Source organism: Galleria mellonella, unplaced genomic scaffold (assembly GCF_026898425.1).
Source record: "Galleria mellonella isolate WM207_F2 unplaced genomic scaffold, CSIRO_AGI_GalMel_v1 utg424, whole genome shotgun sequence".
NCBI classification, from domain to species: Eukaryota; Metazoa; Arthropoda; class Insecta; order Lepidoptera; family Pyralidae; genus Galleria; species Galleria mellonella.
In genome coordinates this window covers 438,658-458,140 of record NW_026442097.1, presented here as the reverse complement: position 1 = coordinate 458,140, position 19,483 = coordinate 438,658, and the positions used below count along the sequence as shown (strand labels likewise).

The 19,483-nt window shown below is 39.3% G+C and overlaps 1 protein-coding gene across 1 annotated transcript; it reads left to right on the top strand.

Annotated features, from left to right (window-relative positions):
* The first annotated feature begins 1,675 nt into the window (after positions 1-1,675).
* LOC113518640 (mediator of RNA polymerase II transcription subunit 16) lies at positions 1,676-18,675 on the top strand. The gene is made up of 21 exons (XM_052898228.1): positions 1,676-1,854; positions 1,998-2,175; positions 4,382-4,514; positions 5,358-5,487; positions 6,264-6,409; positions 6,826-6,975; positions 7,738-7,854; positions 8,156-8,223; positions 8,679-8,819; positions 9,268-9,363; positions 9,641-9,767; positions 10,098-10,218; positions 11,429-11,515; positions 12,251-12,363; positions 12,415-12,509; positions 14,355-14,488; positions 15,324-15,457; positions 16,144-16,247; positions 17,100-17,200; positions 17,626-17,766; positions 18,549-18,675. Exons 1-21 carry the CDS (start codon positions 1,793-1,795, stop codon positions 18,583-18,585), a joined length of 2,415 nt encoding a protein of 804 aa, XP_052754188.1. The 5' UTR covers positions 1,676-1,792; the 3' UTR covers positions 18,586-18,675.
* The last annotated feature ends 808 nt before the right edge of the window (positions 18,676-19,483 follow it).

Below are 19,483 nucleotides of genomic sequence, written 5' to 3'. Positions count from 1 at the left end.
ACGTGGAACGGCCGTCCGGCGGACGCGCATGCAACGTTGCTAGACCCCTGACATGGAGACGTGGCTCATGCGGCTCGCTGTTAGCACGAGTGAACATTTTGCACATTGTGCCTATGATGAACTCTTCAACCGTTGGGACTCTGTGGCCACGATGACATCGTTACAAACGTAACCACCCGTGCACCAACGGAGGACGACATATTGCTAGACTTGCATCCGGCGCCTCAGCGTCGGAGGTCAAATTTATAAATAAAATGTCTGCCAGACACGTCAGATTACGCCATGATCAGCAAGATAGCTAATCAAATTGATATTTCAAGGACACAAGATTTAAGGAGGTTGAAATGGCTCTCAAACAGCTTAAAAAGGGCCCAGGTGCCTGGGCAGGACGGAATTACAGCAGAGCTTCTGCGAGCGGATGGAGAATCGGTACTTGTAGTCCTTCAGAAGCGTGATTCATAACGGTATTATGCCAGAGGTGTGGAGCAGAAGTGCGGTAGTCCTGTTTTTTAAGAAGGGTGATATCACTCTATTGAAGAATTATAGACCGATATCCCTTCTGAATCGCGTATACATAGTGTTTTCAAGGGTCCTGACCAATCGTCTTACGCTCTCGCAAGCTGGCTTCCGAAAAGGCTTTAACACCATAGACCACATACATACGCTACGGCAGATTATACAGAAGACCGAAGAGTAGGTATAACGTGCCACTATGTTTGGCGTTTGTGGACTATGAGAAAGTCTTTGATTCGCTCGAGACATGGGCAGTACTATAGTTCCTCCAGTGGTGCCAGATTGACTATAGGAATATCGAAGTATTGAAGTGTATGTACAGTAAGGCTACGATGTGTATCTGAGTAGAACCGATAGAACCAGAGTACGAAATCCATTCCAGTGCAGTAAGATGTAAAACAGGGTGACGTCACATCCCCGAAATTCTTCACAGCTACATTGGAAGTGCATGTTTTCAAACTCTTGGACTGGAAAAGATATAGTATGAACATCAATGGCGAATACATCACTTATCTTTGATTTGCAGATGACATAGTAATTATGGCGGAATCCCTGAAGGATCTGAATACTATGCTCAATGACCTCAATGATGTTTCTGAACAGGTAGGTCTTAAGATGAACATGGGCAAGACTAAAGTTATGTCTAACGTCTGTGTCACACCTATATCAGTTACGACTAAAAACGCTACGCTCAAAGTTGTCGACGAGTATGTATACCTGGGACAAGTTGTCCGAATGGGTAAGTTCAACTTCGACCGAGAGGTCAATCGACGAATCCAACTTGGGCAGCATTCGAGAAACGATGTCATGATGAAAAATAAACTTATTAATCATAAATTATTTACTTGATATTTTATTATAATGCTCAATTATTACCAAATTATGCTATAGACAGTTAAAAAATATTAAGTATTAGATTATTTTATATATATATACTGTGAACTAAAAAGTAAAGAAAAATTTTACTAGATATAATGATTTGTAAGTTCTACGTATGTTTCGCCACAATGCCAATGCAATACGTGTCCTTCAGTTTTAGTCCGCCCAATCAAAAATTTTGAAGTTTTTAAGTCGATTAAACTCAATCATTATTGTTTTAACGAAACGCTTGTTTATATTATCTGTGCTATAACTCTGTTTTGACAGTGACATTAGTGACAGGGAATTAAGTTTTAATTTCACCTAATAACAGACGATTTTTAAATATTAATTTCATGTTAATTTAAACATATTAAATAGTCATTTAATTATATCCAAAATTTTCGAAAATAATTTTAATATGGAATTAATATATTCAATGAGACGTAAGCCCCTGAAATTTCCACCCCCTCATTTCGAAAAGTAAGTGTATTTTATTTTCATAATTTTTATACAAAACATTAATTGAAAGATACTTTTAATATGTTTTAACACTGATTACATATCTTTTAACTTAATATGAATTAAAAATATATTGAATATTATATATAAAGTGATTTTATCAGTTCCTTAGATTCCGGAGTAATCAGATCGATTTGCACGATATCTTCCGCCAATATCATAGCCTTTTCTTCACCAACTGAGCTGTCGGACTCTGATGGTAACACTTGGGCTGGCCATGTGTATGTTTGTGACTTGGACACACCGTGGGACAGTCACAAAGTCACAAGTACATCATATTCTGTAAGTATAGTAGTATTTATTTTGGAAAAAATCCTAATCTATATAAATGAAAATCAATTGCTGAATGTATGTACATCATGATAGAGTGGCTGCATCTATTTGGCTAGTTCTTTTTTGTAGTGTTTGTAATTTACAGGGCAAGGTAAAGTATAGGGCAAGGGCAAGTATAGGTAAAGAAAAGTGAAAGATATAAGGTAAAATATAGGGCAAGGGCAAGTATAGGTAAAGAAAAGTGAAAGATCATATGGGACAGTAAAAACTATAGGTTGAAAAATCTACATATAAAAAAGCGAAAGTAACTATAAAGGGAAGATTAGGACTCGTTTCCTTCTTAGTACACTTGTGCAAAGCATGCAGCTAGTAAACAATGGTTCTTGTTTCATGATTGAAAGGGACTGAAGTCCCTTTCCCCTGATTTAGAACTATATAACCTGACATTGTGACATTTAACCAGTAACATTTCAATATATCAGCCTTTAACTGTCCACTGCTAAACATAAACCTCTCCCTTGGGAGTTTCACCAGTAGTTGCCATGCTTGGCAAGCAGATTGGCAACCACAGTTAAGTTTTAGATTTGTAAAAGGGACATTGCTGTCTATTCCTCGGCCTTCCTTAGTTGTCTCTTACAACACCCATGAGAAAGGAAAGGATGGCCTATTCTATGCCAGGACTACACGATAGTTACTAAAGATATATTATTTATCTATGTTCTCTCTTCATCCCATATGTATATATCAAATTTCATAGTGATTGTTAATAAACAAACACATTTTCACATGTGGCTATAGGCTGGTCACATTGCTCAAAGAACTGACAACCGATGGGGAAGAAAGGTTCTTGGGTGGTGATCCTGTACAGGCTGCATTTACCTGTATAGGGTTGCCACTCAGGACTATTAAAAAAAGTAAAATAACTCCCCATTGGATGAAGGGACAACCTTACATGCATTGCACATCATTTTATACCATTGTAATGTGGGCAAGACTCTATGTCGAGGCTGTTTCGACGCCGAAGAAACGGCTGCTCAAGTAATCCTGGAATGTGAGGCTGTGGCCCATCAACGTTTAGAAATCCTCGGAATGGTGAGGTCGCTCCATGAGGTCTGTGAAGAATCCAGGAAGCTTCTGCGCTTCTAGGCGGATCTAGGTTGACTGCACTAGCCACGACTCATACGCACAACAGCCCAAATGAGAGGCTAAGTACGGAAAATAGTCTTTTTCACATTCACACAATGTGGGCAAGATATGTTTAAAAATCATACAATACTCGAAGAGTATAATAAAGTGTTCCGGGTGTTGTTGGGATTGCCTCGATTCTGCAGTGCATAAGGAATGCTTGCAGAAATGCATGTGGATTGTTTCTACACCATTATTTGTAAGTGATGAATGAATGAGTATACTTTATTTGCATTATACAATATAGGAAATAAGCAAGACAATTTACAAACACAACGATACAGTTGTATAAGTACATTAAGGTGGTCTTATTGTTGAGAGCAGTCTTTCAAGACAACCTTAAGGTAATGGACTAATTGTTGTACAAGTAGGTATTGTATAATTAAGAAAATTAACAGAATTAACAGTGATTTGTGTCACTGCTCTGCAGAGTGCGGGCCAGCCATAACTGTGTTTTTTTTATACAACTTAGAATGGCAAACAAGCTGACGGCTCACCTGATGGAAAGTGGTAACCGTCCCCTATAGACAAGAGCAGTACCATGGACATAACAGAGTATACTGTTTGCCCATGCCTCTCCATGCGTTGCCATTCCTGAGGACTCAGATGTTATTCCTCTGTACCTTTTAATTTCACGCCATATCCCACCCTTCAAATCGAAACACAGCCATGCAAACACAAATCACGGGGGGGAAGGGATTGTTAGTAATGGAGACTGAGAATCTTATTGCTAGCAATATACCCAATCAGGTTGACCTCCTCGCGGTTCCCCTGGAAACTATCATGGTTAATTCCTGATGAATTCATCATGATGGGCTAACTGGCCTATTTTCATTCTCATCTATCACCCTTCACTGGTGCTCCGCCAGCGTATCCCGTTAGCGCAGAACATTAACATTAACATACCATTTTCACCCATCAAAAAAAAACACAAATCACGGTAGAAACATGAATGGGACAGAGGTACCCAAGCAATCGACTTTTGTAGAAAGTCTAATATATTTATAATTACTATAACTTTTATTTTCAGGTATCTGCTCTAGAGTGGGATAATGAAGGCAAGCAATTGCTGGTGGCCACAACAGAGGGAGACGTGTCCGTGTACGGACAGAAGGACTACTTGCTCAACGAGTGGCAATGTTTGTACACAGCTCAGTTCCCTGGTGAGTTTTTATATTTACAAACTGTTGTATAGCAATAATTCTGTGTCAATGTTTTTCTAAAACTACCCTCACTGTTATAAATTTTTATGAAAAAAGCTATTATTATGTAGGGTACTAATAAATAGTCTGTCGTCAGTTGTAATACTTGATTCACAATAAAAACATACATACATACATATCTGTCACGCCTGTATCCCATTAGGGTAGGCAGAAACAATGGAACGCGCAAATGCTTCGATTCAAACAAACCTCTTTCGCTTCTTCCATATTCATCGATCTTTTCATACATGCTCGCCGGTTACGGGTACTTTTAATTTGGCCCTTCTTCAGCACGTCGCCTATCTTTTCCGTCTAATTTTTACAATAAAAAGTCATGATTAATTGGTGCCCTTCTTTTAGTAGCAGCACGTCGCCTATCTGGTCGACATACGACCGTCTAGGGCGGCCCCTACCGATATCTCCAATCATTCACAATAAAAAGTCATGATTAATTTGTGCTATTCCTCATTTGATATATAATACAAACTTGTAGTAGCATTGCTGAAGAAAGGTACATGAATGGCGGAATTACTAACAACTCCTTCCCCCCGGCAACTGCAGTTAGGCTTTGGTGATGTTTCAAGAGGGACAGTAATTGCAATGCATGGGAGATTTAGCCATGTTTATGTCCGGTCCCTGGTGCAGTTGATATTTGTAGGTGACGGTTAGAGATGATAGATGAAAATGAAAAGGCAGATCAGTTAGCCCACTGTGATGAATACGCCTGGAATTAGGCCACTTTACATCATTAGTTTGTATGTTATAGGAATTTGTCAAAAACATCTTAAAATGTTTTTGTTCCAGGCGAGCATATAATCAAAGCGGTATTTTTCCACAATGGCCGACGATTTGTAATGATGGACAAGAAACCTGATGCGCCCATCACGGAAAGAATACAGATGACCAGGTCCACACCTACCCTGAAGGGATTTGGGTAAGGGCTTAATTTGTATGAACTTCTGGGAGGAAGGAAAGGAGTGTTAGTGGCTGTGTTTCGGTTTGAAGGGTGAGGTATTGGGGTATGACAGTGAATTTACAAGGTACAGAGGAATAACACCTGAGTCCTCAGGAATGGCAACGCATAGGGGGGTATCATGGGCGAAACAGTATACTCTGTTATGTCCATGGTACTGCTCGTGTCTATACGCGATGGTTGCCACTTTTCATCAGGTGGGCCGTCAGCTTGTTTGCCATTCTAAGTTGCGTAGGGGATACTGAGTTAGCTCTAATGTAATATATATATGAAAACACATATGTAAAAAATTACTTAGTGCAAGTAAATTATTTGTTTTGATATATATATATATATATATATATATATATATATATATATATATATATATATATATATATATATATATATATATATATATATATATATATATATATATATATATATATATATATATAACGCGTGATGATTCTGCGAACCTAGTAATTTTTCCCCATTCCAACAAGTGCCCATAGATAAAGGAGTTTTCACTTCAAATTTTACCTTTAGGGTTTTACCTATATTTAAAACATTTATTTTGAAATAAAATAATAATTATTATTATTATTAAAAAAAAAATGTAATGCACTAATTCTGATTACTTAACATACAAATTACTGAGATCATGTCTGTGTGCCTTTTCCAGAACGGAAAAAAAAAAATTTTAATAGTTAATAGCTTTTAAAGTGCTTAAAGATTGACTAATCCAATTGCGGCAGCGGGGTGGCGTGCGAGGGCGCTGTGGTGCTGACGGCGTCGGGTCTGGTGGCGACGCTGGTGGCCGCCGACGGCCCGCGTGCGCTGCTGGCCAGCGAGCCGCTGCGCAGCCGCCACCACATCCTCTGCGCTGACCTCGCGCACAAGGGTAACCAGCTACTTGGCTTACATCATCTCATCATCATCATATCAACAGTTGTGTCTTGCGAGGATAATGGATTGTTAAAAATTAGTACCAACATTTTTTTATAGGTGAAAATGGTATGGTAACCCCGCCTGCGCTAACGGTATATGCTGGCGGAGCACCAATGAAGGGTGATAAATGAGAATGAAAAGAAGTTGGCAACTGCAGTTAGGCTTTGGTGATGTTTTAAGAGATACGTTGATGTCCATCCCTCGAGCACTAAGTTCCCTTTGTCGCCTCTTACGACACCCACGGGAAAGGAAGGGGTGGCCCATCCTATGCACACACATCCTTCTGATAATGGTCTGGTCTAATAAACCTGTGTATGTATTTTTTTGTGTTCTTGCATGTCTTCTAAAATGCCTTCTCACTCGTTGCAGCGGGTAACGTGATCGTGGCAGCCGCGGGGAAGACAGCCGTGCGATGCTACGTGTGCGCGGTGACGCGGTCGCCGGGCCGGCCGCCCGCGGCCGCGCTGCAGGTGCAACCGCTCCCCACCGTCTTCCTACCAGTAGATCACGCGCCGCCCGGTAATACTTTATATTTATAACATATTTTAAAGATGAAAATATATTTTTTGTTTGTTTTTTTTTATTATGAATAAATTTAAAACAACTCAACCAATTTTAAAAATACATTCACCTGTAGAAAGTAATATTAAAATATCGAGTAACATGGGATATATATTATTAAAAAAAAAAAAAATAGGTCCCTACTAAAATTACAGCAATGTAACCCAAGGTATTAAAATTTGCCTATTAATACAAATCGTCATCATAATCCCATTGCTAAGGAAAGGGATTGTTAAATATGGGGATTAGTAACCCTATTACTAGCAATATACCTTACCAGGTCGACCTCCTCGCGGTTGCCTCTGGAAATCATCAGTTAGCCCATCATGACAAATTCACCAATGAATCATTGGTGAATTTGTCATGATGGGCTAACTGACCTGCTTCATCTTTTAGGAGAAAGGAAATGTTAGTAATAGGATCTAACCGCCCCATTGCTATATACCCTATTGGGTCTACCTCGATGCGGTTACCCTGGAAAACATCATGGTTAATTCTAGTGGAATTCGTCATAATGGGCTAACTGATCTGCTTTTCTCCTCATCTATCATCCCTCACTGGTGCCCCACTGATAGCACAGGGGGGTTACTATTTCATTACCACCCATTAAAAAAACATATTTATTATTGGTATGTTACATTTATGTAAAAATTGCATACATGATCACCCATCCAACTAAAGTGCTTTGCTTAACCTTAATATCCCACTTTTCAATTGCAGTTTCCGTAACGTGGTGTCTCCGGGAAGATACAGATTCCCTGATGATAGCAAGCAACAAGTTGTCACTGTGGAAGCTTACGGAACGCTCGCACCCTGTACATAAGCTATTAGCTAAAGGTAAGTTATCTCTGTGTAATCGTGTAGGCTCCGGCATAGAATGGGACACCAATTCCTTTCTCGTGGATGTCGTAAGGGGCGACTAAGGGAGCTTGTTGTGGAGGGATGGGCAGTAGCATTTCTCTTAAAATATTACCAATGGCCTAATTGCGGTTGCCAATTCGCCTGTCAAGCATGGCAACTACTGGTAACCCCCGTTTCGTGTATATAAAAATTGATTTAAAGTGAATTTAGACAATTGTAACACAATCAGAGGGGAACACCGTTAAATTATTAATCTTTTCCAATATGTAATTCTTAGGTACACTGCAAGGCAGCACGACGCCCGGCGGTGGTCAGAAACAAGCATCGGACTGTTTCAATACTGTGGTGAGTTATAAACTGCATAATTTATGCAATACGTTGATTTTGTTTCATATTCATGTATAGAACAAAATACTCTTTGCTCAACAAAATTTGATGGCCTTTCAATCGTGAACACAAAAAGTACACAAATGCACGCACACACGCACGCATATACGTTCACATACTCTGGCATGTACGTATATGCACACACATCAGCACGCACGCTTGCACGGACAACGTCGAAGACCGACGAAATATTTCATAGATACTTTGCAGTGAAAACACTTGAATTGATACTTATGCGTCATGGCTCCTTGTTCTCCATTAAGAATCTTGAATAACGTTATGAAACTAGCTGGGTATCCGCAACAAAATGCTTATAACTTAATTTGGATAAATTTACAATTAATTATAATGTGTGTTTATTAAACTTTAACAGTAAAAGCCAGTATTTATTATTTCGTTTCCCCACTCTGTAGGCGTGGGTGCAGGCGGGCACGGTGGCAGTAGAAGGTCGCGCGGTGCAAGCGGCGTGCGGCCGACCGGCGCCCGCGCCGCCGCTCGCGCTGCTTGCCACAGCGCGCGCTCTACACTTGTTGGCAAGGGACTCGCATCACTACGTTAGTAACCATATTGTATCTCCCCATTCCCCCATACCATTAATAATTCTTTCCGCAGGTGTGGATGCAAGGTATATATATATATATATATATATATATATATATATATATATATATATATATATATATATATATATAACTATGATCCGCAGAGAGAAATGCAAATAATTTACGTATAGTTTACATTGATTGCTTTCATACATTTCTGTATCAATTAGTGTTGAACCGTGATTGAGTTACAAAAAATTTGTCTCAACACACTTTCATCAAAATCCTGGTCACGGCACATTTTACAACCTTGGAAAACAAGCATTCAGAATATTGTTTGACACCAACGTTATATTTAACTTAATTATTTTTACTGATTACATATTTGGACAGTATTGATACACATATCGATCCTAGCTATGTCATTACTTTTTTTTAATTAAATGATAATATGTTCTAGGTGTGTTCTCGCCAAGTAGTAACAACTGGTTCGGGAGAACCAGCGGGCGCTGCCACGCCACCCAAGAAGCCTAAATATGGGCCTGGTTTAGTAAATGTGAGTAACTATATATACATAATCTATCATGAATACATAAACTACAATATATTCATCATAGAATGTACAGAGATAAACTATACCTGGTAACTATATACTTATTCATATATATATATATATATATATATATATATATATATATATATATATATATAAAAAATATTATATATTATATATATATATATATATATATATATCAAAAATATCGAACACTTGTCAACAATAAAAAAAGGAAATGTCACAGTCAAATCATGACATGGTATTCCGCTGTCTTCAGGACGGTAACGGCGGGCAGGCGGTGGTGTCGAGCGTGCAAATATCATCCCTAGGCGGTGTGGCCGTGTGCGTGGACTCGCACGCCCAACTTCACGTGTTCCGGCTGCCGCAGCCCTGGGCCGACATACGTATGCACATAATAAGAGATAGTACATACCTGCCACTCTCAAAAAGGCAGTACAGGCATGTCTTTACATATGACTGAAGACTTCACTCGGTTTCTGATTTGAATACACATTTCTGAAGTGGATAATACTCACCCCCCCCCCCTTTTTTTCATTCTTTTATCTCTTTTACTGTGTATTATGTGTATGTTTGTATTGTAATTTGTGTACCCCACCTGAGCTATCTTCTATCATTCTATTTTCATCCATTAAATAAACATATTGTTGTTAATTAGGCTGTTTGTCCATGTTACCATTGATCTCCAACCCTAATCCTAATGTTCTTGCCCCCAGCGAGCCCAATGTCGCTGCAGCAGGCAACATCGGTCCTGGAGTACGCAATGGTGTCAGGGTATGACTGCTTGGACGTGCTGCTCACACTCAAGCCCAACATGATGGAGACAGTCTATGAGAGGTGAGTGGTGTAACCATCTGGGGAATCCGAAACTGGGTCTCAATATCAAAATCAAAGCGGAATTTTGGAATTTTTAATCTTTTTTTCAACCGACTCTAAAAAGAATGAGGTTCTCAGTTGGGTTTAATTTTGTTTGTTTGTCACCTCATAACTCTGTCAGTTGTAAACCGATATGGAAAGCTCTTTTTCTTATCTGAAAGGATAACCTTCAAGAAAAGAGCATATTCTTTTTTAAAAGGCCGGCAGCACACCTGCAATGCCGTTAGTGTTGTGGGTGATTATGGGCGGCGGTAGTCACTTGCCATCAGGTGGACCGCATGCTCGTTTGCCCCCTGTGATTTGAAAAAAAATACTTACAAATTGATCTCATGGAGGTTTTATTAAAATCGCTTTAGTAGTTTAGTTTTGAAATAAAAAAAATGGTTTTACCGTAATATAAGTTGGATTTTTCTGGGCCACAATCTTTTTATGATATTTAAAAAAGTGAAATTGTCGACCCATTTGATGGGAAATGGTTACCATCGCCTGTAAATATTAACAGCGCCGTGGTAACAGGCGAATACTTAATATACCTGTATTATTATGTCCATGGTACCCTTCAAGCAGGGAGTCAGTGGATGCAGGTGGCTCAGGACCATTCCTTATGACAGTTTATGGGACAGCCAATGTTTTTTTTTTATACTATTTAGAATGTCAAACAAGCTGACGGCCCACCTGATGGAAAGTGGTAACCATCGCCTATAGACATGAGCAGTGTCATGGACATAACAGAGTATACTATTTCGCACATGATACCCCCCATGCGTTACCATTCCTGAGGACTCAGATGTTATGCCTCTGTGCTCTGTAATTTCACGCCATATCCCACCCTTCCAACCGAAACGCAGCCATGCAAACACAACTGCTTCACGGTTGAAACACGAATGGGACAGAGGTGCCCAAGCAATCGGCTTTTGTACAAAGTCTCCCTCTGGTAGTTTCAGCAGTGGACAGATAATGGCTGTGATGATAATGACGATGACTCCTCGTGGCGGATAGTCGTAAAGGATATGAAGGGTGTCACTGTATACTCTGTTACGTCCACGGTGCTGTTCATGTCTATAGGCGACCGTTGCCAGTTACAATCAGGTGGGCCGTCGGGGTGTTGCCATTTAAAGCATGAAAAAAATTGATTAAAACTACTTGTAAATTTCTTTCTTTTTTTTTTTAGACTGACAGAGTCATTCCAGAGACAACCGCAGCACTTCCAGCAGTATTATTACCATAGTTGGCTGAAACTGAGGACCGCTTTGTGCAGGTAAATATTTTATTTTTTTTTTTTATTATAAAAATATGGTATGGTAACCCCGCCAGGGTAATCGGTATACGCTGGCGGGATACCAGTGAGAGATGATAGGTGAGGATGAAGGAAGGTCAGTCGATTTATTGTACCGAATTCACCTGGAATTAACCGACTGTGTGAAGATCGATCTGATAAGGTATATTGCTAGCAATGGGGCCACTAGTGCCAATTACTAACAATCTTTTTATCTTCCCCCCCCCCCCCCCCCCTCCAACACTTCTTTATTGTATACAAATATAGTGATAAAAACAATGTTATATATATATTTAAATTAATCTTCAATAACATTTGTATGTTAGCGTGGCAGTGTGACGGCCAAGTTCTTATAATGCGTGCTCTCTGGTGTTAATTAAACATATAGTTGTTTACTAAATGTTTTGTTTTTTACTTTTTCTTGTTATAAAAATAAATAAAATATAGTTAGTTGTTATTATGTTTTTAGTTTTCATCAATGTGTTGAAGTCTTTTGTCCGTCTTTAAAAAAAGGAGATTTTCAATTCGATTATATTTTTTTACCAATGTTTGTTACCATGATTTCGCATCAGAAGAGTATTTAATATGGTATTTGATTGTGGTTGGCCGAATTTGGTGTACGGGCAATTGGAGCATTCGTTGAGTAGATTCTAGTGTTACATGCAACAAGCGATGTAACGTAACATGTGACAAATGGTGTAATGCAACATGCAATAGGGCGGTGCCGACGTGGCAGAACGGCGCAGCGTGGCTGGCTACGGTGGGGTGGCTGCACGCGGCGGCGGCGGCCGCGGCCAGCGCCGTGCGGGACGGCGGCGGCGGCGGCGGCGGTGGTGGGGCGGGGGCGGGGGCGGGGGCGGGGGCGGGGGCGGGGGGCGGCGGCGGCGGCGCGGGCGCGGGCGGGCCCGAGGGCGGCGAGCTGGCCGCGCTGGCCGCGCTGCTCGACGACTCCGCGCCAGACGTCGCGTCCGAGAAGGTACGCTACTTACTGTCACCGGGGTGAGGCTGGGTTGGCCTACTACCAAATATCCTTATAACGCAACACCTTGGGAACGGTGCCACACGGATCCACTGTTATACATTATATTTGAATTATTTCAATTCAAGTTTAAATATTTTGTTCTATATTTTAAGGGGTTAAGGAAAAAAGATAAATTATTAGAACTATTGAGGACAGAAGGGGAAAAATGTTGGGACACTTGATACGACACGACGAACTTATGAACATTATAATAGAAGGTAAGATAGAAGGAAGGAGGGGGAGAGGGAGACCGAGGCATAGTTACATCAGGCAGATCAAGGAAGGAGTCGGTGTCGTGTCGTATCAAGTGGTGAAGAGACTCGCTGAAAATCGCAGTGAGTGGCAAGAGCTCCACCGACAAGAGAGCAGCTCTTAAATAGGATAGATAGATAGACATATTTTAAAGTCAAATATTAAAATAATATTTTTTTGTTGATAACTTTAGTAGACTAACTTGGCACCGTTTTTACTGTTACAATTTTAAAATAGCGGAATATATTATTATTGTACACCGAAATGATTATTTAGATCATTTTTATATGTATTATGAATAAAATTTAATATTTTTCATTGATAAACACATTTAATATGATACACTCATGTTTTTGTTATTTCTAAATAGAAAAAAAAAATAGAATGATGTTGGCTATAAAATTTTTTTTTTTTCTAAATCAATTAGTGATAAATATTATTATCAGAGAAAAATAATACTAGAAACATAAGTGAAGTCACATCCTTGAATTTTTTAACTACACAAAACGTAGTCAATGTGCCTAGTTCTTTGGACTTGGCCACCTCACTGCCCTGTACAAGTGTTCTCTCTTATATAAATTTTTACCAGGAGGAGACTTTGTACAAAAGTCGATTGCTTGGGTACCTCTGCCCTATTCGTGTTTCAACCGTAAAGCAGTTGTGTTTGCATGGCTGTGTTTCGGTTTGAATGGTGGGATGTGGCGTGAATTTACTGGGTACAGAGGAATAACACCTGAGTCCTCAGGAATGGCAACGCATGGGGAGTATCGTGGGTGAAACAGTATACTCTGTTATGTTCACGGTACTGTTCATGTCTACAGGCGACGGTTACCACTTTCCATCAGGTGGACCGTCAGCTCGTTTGCCATTCTAAGTTGTACAAAAAAAAGTGTATTTTTACGCAAAAAAATGCAAAAATTATAAGACAAAATAAATATAGAAGTTATAAAGGAATCACACATAACTGTTTATCACGCAAAATTGTATGAAAAAGTTGACTCGTTTTTCTCGAAGCATTTGTATGAAGATACTTTATCCATATAATCTAAGCGTTACAGTTATCACAAAAATATATTTAGGGAGGATTTGGTGTTAACAGGTATATACCGTTTGAGTGCCACGAGCGTCATAGCGCTCGTGAAATCAGTCGCTGTTTAGCTCGATGTAGAAAAATTATTAAAATTTGGATAAAATTACTTTCTCACTGTACTGGATCGACTGGAAGAGATCTCTTTCAGAGATAAGTGCACACTTGCTCACAACATTTATAAATGCATTATTTTATATGTAACTTACAAGTGCAATAAAGAATATATATATATATATATATATATATATATATATATATATATATATATATATATATATAAAAAATTTGAAGGAGATACAGGTTTTTTTTTAGAGATAACGGTAAATGACGTCAACACGACAAAGATTTCTTTATCATTGTTAAGTAAATATGAGTAAAAATCAATTGTAGTTGTAGTAAAACAGTTAACATTGCAAGGTTGTTGCAAGGCAGTATTACGACTGTGGTTCTGTGCGCAGCTGCTGGCGGGCGTGGAGGCGGGCGGCGAGGCGGCGCCGCTGCCGGCGCTGCGGCGGCCGCTGCAGCGCGCGCTCGACGCCGCCGTCACGGCGCTGGCCGCGCTGCCGCACCACCACCACCACCACGCGCACGGGTCGGTACCGGTACCCTTCACTCATCACTTCATACCATTCGCCAGTTCATTCAATTGTCAATTCATTCGTTCGTCAGTTCATTCATTCGCCAATTCATTCGTTCGTCAGTTCATTCGTTCGCCAATTCATTCGTTCGTCAGTTCATTCGTTCGCCAATTCATTCGTTCGTCAGTTCATTCGTTCGCCAATTCATTCGTTCGTCAGTTCATTCATTCGCCAATTCATTCGTTCGTCAGTTCATTCGTTCGTCAATTCATTCATTCGTCAGTTCATTCGTTCGTCAATTCATTCATTCGTCAGTTCATTCGTTCGTCAATTCATTCATTCGTCAGTTCATTCGTTCGTCAATTCATTCATTCGTCAGTTCATTCGTTCGTCAATTCATTCATTCGTCAGTTCATTCGTTCGTCAATTCATTCATTCGTCAGTTCATTCATTTTATTTTTTAGAATTTTTGTCCGTTTGTCTATACGTTTGTGCGCGCCAATCTCAGAAATGGCCTAACCAATTAGAACGCGGTTTTCAATAATGCGTTGCGGTTTGCTCCACTTAGCATTTAGTGTTTGTTTTATTTGAATCGGTTCATAAATAAAAAAGTTATACCAATCTAAAGAGTCACATATAAAATGCTATAAAATAACCGATCAGTTGAATTGGCTGAAATTTTATGAAGGTATTAGGTACGTAATTATCATTTAAGTATATAATACAATATAAGACCGGACTCACGGAGAGTTCCAATGAATGATATACGGGAAGTACATAGTTAGAAGCGGGCAACGCTGCGGGAAATGACTAGTTTTGAATAATAATGATTGATAATGAATCGCGCAGGTACGACATACTAACGGACCCATCGGCGCTGTGCCTCCTCCGCAAGCTGGTGGTGGTGGCCCGCGGCGGCGAAGCACTCAGCAGGCCGCTAGCACGCCTCGCCACCGCCGCGCAGCCCAAGCAGGACCTCCTCGGTAAGCCCGCATCCTCGTCTCCACTGGCGCTGCTCACCTGATGGGAAGTGGTAACCGTCGCCTATACACATGGGCAGTACCATGGACATAATAGACTATACTGTTTCGCCCATGATACCCCCTCAATTATAATGCCACATCTCACCCTTCAAACCAAAGCACAGTAATGTGAGTCCGCTTCATTGTGAAACAAAAACCTGGCTTCTGTTTAGCAATTAGTGGTAGTACATGTTTATGGGAGAGAAAGGGATTGTTAGTAATGGGGTATAGCTGACCCTAGCAAGCTAGCAATATACCCTGTCAGGTCCACCTCCACGCGGTTCCCCCTGGAAACCATCATGGTTAATTCTAGTGGACTAACTGACCTGCTTCATCCTCACCTATCACCCCTCACTGGTGCCCCATCAGTGTATACCGATAGCGCAGGCGGGGTTACCATTCCATTATCACCCATTTTTTTTTTGTTCACTCCTATTTTTGTTGCTTTGTGTGCAGCGCCTTGTATCTATATTGTTGCCACTTGTGAAAACCTATTAGTGGCTTATTTTGTGATCCTAAACTGTATCTTTTTGCTCTAGTGTAGCCCTGGTTTTGCTGTGAATAAATAAATAAATTAATTAATTAAAAAAGTACATGTTTATAGGAATCGAACCCTTGGTTGTTGGTAACATTCGTGCATTGTACAGACGAGTGCGCGGCGCTGTGTGCTCAGCGAGGCGGCGCACGCGTGTGGGACGCGTTACCGCGTTGTGCCGTTTCAGCCCCCCATCAACGACCCTGGCCGCTGCACGTGAGTACATCACCATCATTTTTTTTATTTCAGCCATTAACTGCCCACTGCTGAATATAAACCCCATAAAGGGGATTTTGCCAGTAGTTGCCACGTTTAGCAGGCGGGTTGGCAACCGCAGTTAGGTTTTTTGAGATGTTTTAAGAGGGACCCTGCAGCCCATCCCTCCCTTAGTCGCGTCTTACAATACCCACCCAAAGGAATTGAATATATATATGAACATTGATTCTTCAGTCTCCTCAAATACACTCCACAATTGTCTATACTTTCTTTCTCAATATTGATCCAAGTTACTCTTCTTCACGTATATTCTCGTCTTACCCATTTTGTTTTCCCATCTCTTGAATACGAGTCCATAATATTATTAGTCCATTTCTCTTTCTTGTTTCTCATTGCATGTCCTGTCCATTTCTATTTCAGTTTTTAATTTTTTGATTGTTGAAAATGCATCTGTCATTTAAATTTTTTCTCTTATGTTAGTCTAATCTTGTCTCTGATATTGTCTAAGATGCTTATATATACAAAATGCGCAGGAAAACATAAAAGAAAATGGTCTGACTATGAACGCATTTAATTTTTTAATAAAAATGAGTATGTCACCGTAACTTATTTGGTAGTATATTTAAAATTATTCTTGAATATGAAATACAAAAAATTAACAGTTAAATAATAATCAAGTAATTCATATTTACTAGAAATTAATTTTTCCATATACTCAATGCTTTTAATTCACCATTATAATTTTAACCTTAAAGATTTGAAATTTCGCGCCAATGTGAACTTCAACTTTTTTCGGACCGTTTTTAGTGATGTCAGTATGTCTCGATTAAGAAATATTGATTGTGTTTACAGTTAGAGTATGGCGTCGAACCGGAAGCTTTACGTTATAACCCTGAACCCCCTGCATATGCACAGGGTGACACCACACCATCGACAAATATGGACTCTATTAGGTATGTTTATATTTATTCGTCCTTAAATTATTGTTTATACGTCTGATTTATAGATACATTTGTTTAATTTCGACTAACATATCTAGGCTATACATATAGATTTCGATTGATCAAATTTTACAGTTTATATGAAAATTTAAAAATAAATATTACATTTTACTTCTGATGGTCAGTAAAATTTGTTTATCTCCATGTGTATCTAAATACTTTGCGTGTTAAATCTTCTCAATTTATTCATGTTAAAGTATGTACAGCAAAAATTTTACCACAAACCCGACAATATTATTAGTAAACCCAATAAAATATAGACGGCCTAATTGTGATTTTCATAGTATAATGAATGTATTTGAGCTCGGTGTCTCGGTGGCGCAATCGATTGATTACGTGCCCGTGGTAGTGTCTGTAGTAGAGCGGCTCGTGCGCAGGTACATGTACCTGGGCGGCGGGCGGCGCGCGGCCCGCTGGCGCGCGTGCGCGCGGTGCGGCGCGCGCGCGCTGGCGCCGGCGCTGCCCGCGCGGCCCGCGCTGCAGCGCGCACACGACGCGCGCTTCCTGCCCGCCTGCAGGTACGCCCTCCACCTAACCTAGCGGGAGGAAAGGGACTGTTAGTAATGGACACCGAGAATCCCATTGCTAGCAATATATCCAACCATCTTCACCTCCTCGCGGTTCCCCCTCGAAACTATCATGGTTAATTCCTGATGAGTTCATCATGATGGGCTAACTGGCCTGTTTTCATTCTCATCTATCACCCTTCACTGGTGCTCCGGCAATGTATCCCGTTCGCGTGGGCGAGGTTACCATTCCATTTTTACCCATCAATACCTAACCTAGTAGATTATTTTACTGAGTTGGATGTTGTGCAAAAGGCCATACCATTAGTTAGCTATATACGTGTGACTGCAAACATTTGAGGATTGACTACTATTGGTAAAGATTAAATGTTGAAAATCAAATGTACAAATGGTATCGGATTTAAACAGAATAATTCTAATCGAGAAACCGATCATAGTAAAATTGCCGCGATGCTTTGTCATTGTGTATCATTACAATATACAAGTATTTTTCGTTCTATCTTTACCCATTTAAAGCAAATTTTTAGTGTAAGTGACAATTGATATTTTGACAGTAATCTTATATTTTGTTATACACCATACTATGACAAAACAAACAATCTTGTATTATATAATCAATTAATAACGGGCAACACCCACTGTATCAAACTAATCGTGATTTTTTTTGTTTTTTTATTTTATTTTTGTGTTGATGTGGAGTTGGAACTTCTTACACTGGTATACATTTCTACTATTAACATATTGTGTATTTAAACATTTCTTTTTGTTTTCAGATGTGGTGGGAAGTGGACTCTATTCTCTAATGTATAAGAATAATATTTTAGATGCATTTTGTAAATAATAAAAAAGTATTTTATAATTAATAAAATTTTGTTTCATTTCACATGCTCGTTATATTTTTTTTGATGGTTGAAAATGGTATGGTAACCCCGCCTACGCTAACAGGATACGCTGGCGGAGCACCAGTGAAGGGTGATAGATGAGAATGAAAACAGGCCATTTAACCCATCATGATGAACTCATCAGGAATCAACCATGATAGTTTCCAGGAAGAACCGCGAGGAGGTCGACCTGGTTTAGTATATTGCTAGCAATGGGATTCTCAGTCTCCATTACTAACAATCCCTTTCCCCCTGCTCGTTATATTAGTTATGTATACTATTTATAGTTTTATTTTAATATATATTTATCCATTAGAAATTATAAGACAATTAATTCTAGTGAAAATAAGTGAAAGAATTAAGTACGTGACGTCTAAACCAACATAATAAATAGAGAGACCATTTTTCGTTTGTAATAAATAAATTTATAGTTTCTTAATATTTTTTTTAAATCACCTATACAAAACTACAATATCAGTAAAAAACACGAGCTTTATTAAAAAAAAAAAAACATGTGATGTCAAGCCGGTCATTAGTGATATAAATTTCACACCAAATTCTCTAGATGAAAGTTGTAAATAGTTTACTAATTCAAATTAATTTCAAGTATTTTCAACATTCAATATCGGTGGGTGTAAACCTACTCGGATGACAGTCTTCTTTTGTTCATGAATTGATAAGCCATTACAAATTATTAAAACGATATAGCTTAAAAATCAATTAATAACTTTAAATATAAAAAGTAATTTATTTATTTTATTTTATATTAATGTTTCAATATGAATTTGATATCTTGTATAGATTCTCTAGATTATACAACACAATCG

Coding starts and splice junctions, on each gene's coding strand:
- LOC113518640 (XM_052898228.1), top strand. CDS start 1,793: ATGGAATTAATATATTCAATGAGACGTAAGCCCCTGAAATTTCCACCC. Junction 9,768..10,097: donor GCAGCCCTGGGCCGACATAC/GTATGCACATAA, acceptor TCTTGCCCCCAG/CGAGCCCAATGTCGCTGCAG. Junction 17,767..18,548: donor CGCTTCCTGCCCGCCTGCAG/GTACGCCCTCCA, acceptor TTTTGTTTTCAG/ATGTGGTGGGAAGTGGACTC.